The following is a 6,610-nucleotide window of genomic DNA, read 5'->3' on the forward strand; positions in this document are numbered from 1 at the left end:
TCTCTCCCTCCCTCCCTCCCTCCTTTTTCTCTCATGTTATCATGTGGCTAACAGCCTATTAAATCTCCCTAGACTCAGTTTCTGTGCCTGTTAAACTAGGCTGGCAGAAGCCAGTATCTCCTTATGAGGCCACAAAAAGAACAAAATGAAATTCAAGTGATTAAAGAACTCATACCAGTGCCTGTTTTAATAAGTTTGTTATTTAAAACCTATCAGAAGCTGCTGATCACTTGGTTTAAGGAGGATGGATGGCCCTGAGAGATTAAAAGAAGTGGGTTAGATTGAGAATGTGCTACCTAGATGAGTGTTTGCAAGGAATCCAGGCAAAGCAAGCAAAAAGGTCTTTAGGACTTTGCTGGGCCCATTAATGGATTTGGATCCAGTTCGCAACCAGAATCGTCAATATAAGGGCACTGCTTTTTAGTACCTACATACCCCAAGCTTCCAGTGTCATTAAAATGTCTATTTCTCAGTGATTCCATAAGCAGTAGTGGCAGGTGTTACACACCTTCAAAGAGTTGTCCATTGAGTAGTATGTGTCTGACAGACAGAGCGTATTCCCTGATCAGGAGGAATGGATGAATTCTGGTCCTCCGAGGGCTCATCAAGCATCTCTTCACATGGCCTATGATGGATAATTTTGCCTCCTAGATATTCGTCCCTTGATTTAAAAATAAGATTTAGAAGGAAATAAAAATCATGTGTTTCTGGAAATTTACATGTAGTTCATCAAATCTATTGTTTTTTGAGTAGTGTCTAAAGTCTAATAAGACTAATGAATCTTTTTTTTTTTTTGGAAAAAAAAACTCTTTAAAAATCTTTTTAAAAAAAAGGAACTTGAGAGGCTTTGAAAACTGTTCCAAAGAGTAAAAATAATAATATTAATAAATTGCTCAAAACTCTCAAGCCCTGCAGGTTCAAAATTGACTTAATATCCTGAACTCAAGAGGTTTGAATTATTACTGGAGCCCATTGTCTCTTGTTATGGGGTTTTACAAAAGGGAGAAAGAAGCCACATGGAGGGTCACTAAAATTCATTATGAGGTTTGCTTCATAGCCATGGCCATATCCCTGGAGACTTCCTGAACCTTCTCAGCCTGACCCTCACACTCTCAATCTGGCAAGATTGATAAATTGACCTGGTTTATGCTCCGAATACTGGAGCCAGAGCCCTCTATGAATGGTTTTCCTGTGGGGAACACAATCTACATTCTATAAATGGGGGATGTGCTATTAGACAGCTAAACAATGGTATGGAAAGATGAATGCAGAAAAAAATACAATATAAAATAAAATAAAAAGCCAACAGCCTAAACTGTCTTCCTGAACAGACTTCCCCTGAACTCTCTACACTGTTGTCTGACGACCTCTTGTGGTGAAATCTTTGCCAGCAAGTGTGAATCAGGGCTTCTTAGCCAAGCCATCCCATGTTACATTTTCCTACATTCTCTTCCCGCTGTTTTGTCACTCACATTAAGCAAGGAGCAAGAACCAGTTACAAGCACCCAGAATAAAGTAAGTGGTGCATATGCCTGAGCAGCTGTCATTTAACAAATGTTATCTGGTGTTTTCTCTTCCAGGGAGCCTCTGATATATTGCCTGTAGCAAGAAGAAGGGGCTAGCCTGAAGAAAAACATGCCATCTGCACTTGCTTTCATGCTACTTGTTCTCAGCATTAGCCTCCTGAATGGTAAGAGACTCTTCTTGCTCTCCTTGCCTGGAGTGTTTATCAGGGGGTAGAGAGGCTGTCTCGGTCTGTTGCAATGCAGCTGTGAGAAAGGAGAACGTCCGTGTCATGTGCGGATACTAAATTATTTGCCACATTTCTGCATTAAAATTAATGCAAAATCTTGTCATGTACTCCCTCTCTTCCATCCCCATTTTGAGAGGGGACTGTGAGGGCACTGGAGATGGAGTTGCCATCCAGGTTCTTACAGCTGTGTGACTTGAACCACTGTGTGTCTCTCCGTGGTTTTAATTTATCCAAAGGGAGACAGTTATATTTTACATAGTTCAGATGAATTAATGTATTTGAAAATACCTTTGGGCAGCCATAAAATAACATACAGAATTGCTATTACAAGGTGGGAAAGAAGTGCAGCCACTTCCAGTAGGTGGGCTACTTGGAGAAACAAAATTCAGAGCTAAACTAAAAGGCATGTGATTGTCTACATAGGTTTCCACATCTACTTCTATGTCTTTCTGGGGATGTACCAATGTACATACCAACTGTTTATAGTACTGGGCTGTAAATGCTTCTGTGTGAATGTATGTATATATGTGTATATGTGGATACCAGTGAGTAACCTCTGTGTATATTGTATATATTGTGTACATATGTGTGTATATATATATACATACATGTGTATTGTGTATGTATTGTACCAATGTATATTGCCATCATTATGCCTTTGTATGTATTTATCTCTGGATATGTTTATATAAATGCTATGCATTATCTGTGTATGCAGAATCAGTATAGGCAAGTGTCTGCATTTCTTGGACTTGCATAATGTCCCTTGTATTGCACTGAGATAGTCCATAAACTTTTCTTCCTCTAGAGACATGAAAGTAACATTTGACTACTTGTCATATCCTCACCTTTTCCCCTTGAAGGTTGTTTGGCTTGCTTCATTTTTCAAGACAGGATTTCTCTTGTGTAGCCCTAGCTATCCTGGAACTCATTCTGTAGACTAGGCTGGCCTCAAACTCAGAAACCCACTTGGCTCTGATTCCTAAAATTGAAGAGTTTTTTTAATGAATAGTTCTCTCTACATCATATTCTTCTTCTCACCCATGGCAGAAACAAGCAAGCAAAAGAAACCTTGTATTTTTGCAATGACTCCCAAAAGCACTATCCTGACAAAATCTTCCCTGGAGGATGAACAATGCTCCAAATATTGGTAGATCCACACTAGGCTCACACAGACTCTTTTCAGCAGTTCTGAGCTACTGTGATGCTCTGCTGGCCAGCCTTCTTTCCATGGCCCCATTTGGTACACCATACTAGATCATCTATTAAGTTCTTCCTTAATAGATTTTATACAGACCCCTTTTCCAATTCATGATCCCTTTGCCATGATCTGACCTGCTCTCCTGGATGGGTGAGCAGCTAAAGTTCCATTCTTAGAGCCTGCATGAAAGATTGAATAAATGTGGGAGAAGATATAGAAGACCCCTTAGCTGCTAACACCAAGGCAAAAGGGGGAATAGAAAATAAGATGATATGCCATCGGTTATAATTGGCCTCCCAAGCCAACAGCATCATGGCAAAATCCCAACATTATTCTGTTCCTTTCAACATAACAGCCAAGCATGAGAATTGGAGATCAGTTTGCCAAGAGTTCTGGAGATTAACCAAGTGAAAAATCTCATCCCTTTGGCCATCTCACCTCCTGCCTACCTTCTTACTTCTAGCCTGAGAGTGGGGACAGTTCTCATCTGATGATGAAAGCTCTCCACTCAGAGTGGAACAACCCTTTATCTTACCTCTTACAATACCGAGTTGTAAAAATCTGCAGAACTATAAGGAAGTTTTGGGTCACCTACTCATAAAAAGAACAAAAGAAAGGGGGTCAGGGCATAAATACAAAAGGAGACTAAGACTGAGATTCAGTAAATAGCAAAAGGAAGACTTATAAGATAGTAAACTGGACCATTAGTCTGTAGAGTGTTCAGCCACAGGTCGAACATCTGCATTACACCCACACACAAAGACTTGGGGGGGGGATCTTGGGGAAGGGAATGGAAAGACTGTGAGAGCCAGAGGACCAGGAAAATTAGAACGAAACATTGTCTTTTGGACACATGGCAGCACCATGATACTCATAACTTCACAGTGACATGCACAAGATCAAGCCAGTTAACAATTCATCATGGAGATGGGTGGGGCTCCTGAATCCCCACACCTAAGTGAAGCACTATTGACAGCTGACTAAGAATAAATTAGCCTTAAGTCCCTAGCCCCTGGTATGTCAACCAGAATCCAATGGGTACCTTGATATTCATAAGTATATAAAGAGCACAAATCACACTTTGTATATGTGTCCATGTGTGTTTGTGTATATGTGTGTGAGAGAGAGAGTGACAAAGATAGAAAGACAGAGACAGAGAGAGATGGTAGGGATAAGGGCTAGATCCAGGAAGAGTTAGGGAGAGAAATAGGGGTGAATGCATCCAAAATATTTTGTATCCATATATAGAAGTTTCAAAGAATTAATAAAAATATATTTTTGAAAACAAGATTATTAGACTAAAGCTGTATAGAATCAAGGTAAAGGAGAAAGCAAGAAAGGGAGGGAGGGAGAGAGGGAGGGAAGGAGGGAGGGAAGGAGGAAGCAGTAGCCCAGGGGACACCCAGATAAGAGGCTATAAGTGATTCAAATGAAGAGTTGATACTGCAAGAATGCCAGAGAAGTACAGATTCCTGGGCAGAAAGGAGAGAGAGTGCCAGAAGGCAGGTCACTGACAGTGTATGCATAGGCTGCTAGTCACTGGGGAAGGAAGAATGTTTTAGATGGTCACCCTGATGCCTACTAGACAATGTGGGAAGAGGGCCTATGGAATATCCATGTTTGTTCATACCGCTCCCTTCAGTCTCACCCTTCATTGAAATGTTTGTCACTGGTCTTTACAAAAGCTGTTGATAACTCCATCTCAAAATGCAAATGTATACCTCCAAACATCATCTAAGTGTCCTGTAGGCACTGCAACAGCACAGAGGAGTATAGTTGACTACTGGTGCTATGGCCTTTCCAAACAATGCACTAAGACTTCCTCACTGGCCAGCATACCAATAATCTGCCTCTGTTGCTAGGAGCACAGTCACGCAGTTGAGTGGACTTCAAAATTAACTCTAAGGGCTGATTGCTTTTTTGTTTTAGGACAGTCACCACCTGGAAAACCTCAGATCCACAAATGTCGCTCTCCTGACAAGGAAACATTCACCTGCTGGTGGAATCCTGGGTCAGATGGAGGACTTCCCACCAATTATTCACTGACTTACAGCAAAGAAGGGTAAAATGGCTCTTTCCTTAATGTCAAACCCAAGCAGAGTGCTCACACTCTCCCAGACCCAACTTATGTTGGTTCTGAGTTAGAAACACCATGCTTTCCTGGATTTGCACCAATAAGGTTCATCCCACCAGGAAAGGAATCTAATGTCTCTGCCCATTTTGTTCAGTAAAGGTTTTTACAGAATAGTCTTTAAATGCACATTGACCAGTAGCATTATAATATTAACCAATGTTTCCAATTGTCTGTCAAAAGCTTAGATTGCAAACCAAGTCACCATTTCCTAAGTGTTGGCTAATCATCCATAAACCACATGCCATTGAGCAGTGTAACTGCTCATCCATAAACTGCACGCCATTTGTCGGTTTTTCTTTGTTAATATACTACTTTTGTAATATAACTGAATTATATAAACTGTGTTGTGATCTTTGGCAGCCAGGGTACATTAGGTTTTCAAATGTGTTTCATGCCCAAGAAAATAATCTTTAAGAAAAAGAACTCAAGGATTATTTTTAAGCAAATTGCTAGTCTATAAGATATAATCTCAGCCTGTCATGAGAACACACATCTGTTATTGCCACATGCTAGGGCTGAGACAGGAAGATCACAAGTTCAAAGACAACCTGGACTACATAGAGAACCCCTCTTTCAAGCACAGCAAAAGAATAAAATTCAAGATTTCCTGGAAGGCATATTTAAATGTAAAACTGCCATGAGGGCAAAAGAAGATCATCTCAAGATGATAATTTTGACAAAAAACAACAGTGAGCCCCTCTGAGAACTCTTAAGTGAGCTAAAGAAATGTTAATTTAGCAAAAAGTATACCTCTGTATCTTGGAACTAAAAATAAAATATGTATTACTGATGGAGACAGGTATGCCACTTTCCAAGGTCTGCTTGCACACAAAGCCATCCACCCACCTAGGATCCAAAGATGAATGGCACAAATTCTTAAAGAACCCAGGACTGGAGCAGCCCCCAAGCCCTGTGTGGTGTTACTGAACTTGAGAGTGTTAAGACATGAGCATCTGAATGAGCCACATAGGACTGAAATAGCCTCCTTTATGCCCAACTCACTCCGCTGCTCACTTAACACCATCTAAGATACATTGCAATCAGTGTATTTCCCATGGATCCTTTTTTATAATGCAGCTCAGCATGTTTGTGTGACCACTACTGCATTATGGATGATCCCATAATGTGTATATGTGCTAATAAAGGTCCCAACTGCCCAGGGATGCCCAATGGTGATATGATTGGTATGAGTGTGCCTTGGCCACTGGTAACTCAGGAGGACAAATAACAAGGTGCATAGAAACACCTGCAGAGAAAGGGTTAGTGAACAGCAGAGCACTGGGATGCTAAATTAATTTTTCCACCCCTTCTTCCAACACACTTCTTTCTCTCACACCCCGCTGATATGAGTAGAGCACAGAGCCACAGGGACCCATTTGTCTGCTTTCATACTTATCTTTTGAATGCCTTATCTTCATAACCCAGTAATATTAATCTATTAAGAACAAAAATGAGGGCTGGAGAGATGGCTCAGTGGTTAACAGCGCTGACTGCTCTTCCAAAGGTCCTGAGTTCAAATCCC

The 6,610-nt window shown here is 40.8% G+C and overlaps 1 protein-coding gene across 1 annotated transcript in view; it reads left to right on the forward strand.

Moving 5' to 3' along the window:
- Positions 1 to 1,629: 1,629 nt before the first annotated feature.
- Prlr (prolactin receptor) overlaps positions 1,630 to 6,610 on the forward strand; it is a 20,262-nt gene continuing 15,281 nt past the window's right edge. Inside the window, exon 1 of the mRNA XM_031360009.1 lies at positions 1,630 to 1,690. Within this exon, the coding sequence (XP_031215869.1) occupies positions 1,636 to 1,690 (55 nt within the window). The 5' untranslated portion in view covers positions 1,630 to 1,635. The remainder of the gene's footprint in view (positions 1,691 to 6,610) is intronic.

This window comes from Mastomys coucha, unplaced genomic scaffold, assembly GCF_008632895.1.
Source record: "Mastomys coucha isolate ucsf_1 unplaced genomic scaffold, UCSF_Mcou_1 pScaffold8, whole genome shotgun sequence".
NCBI lineage: Eukaryota > Metazoa > Chordata > Mammalia > Rodentia > Muridae > Mastomys > Mastomys coucha.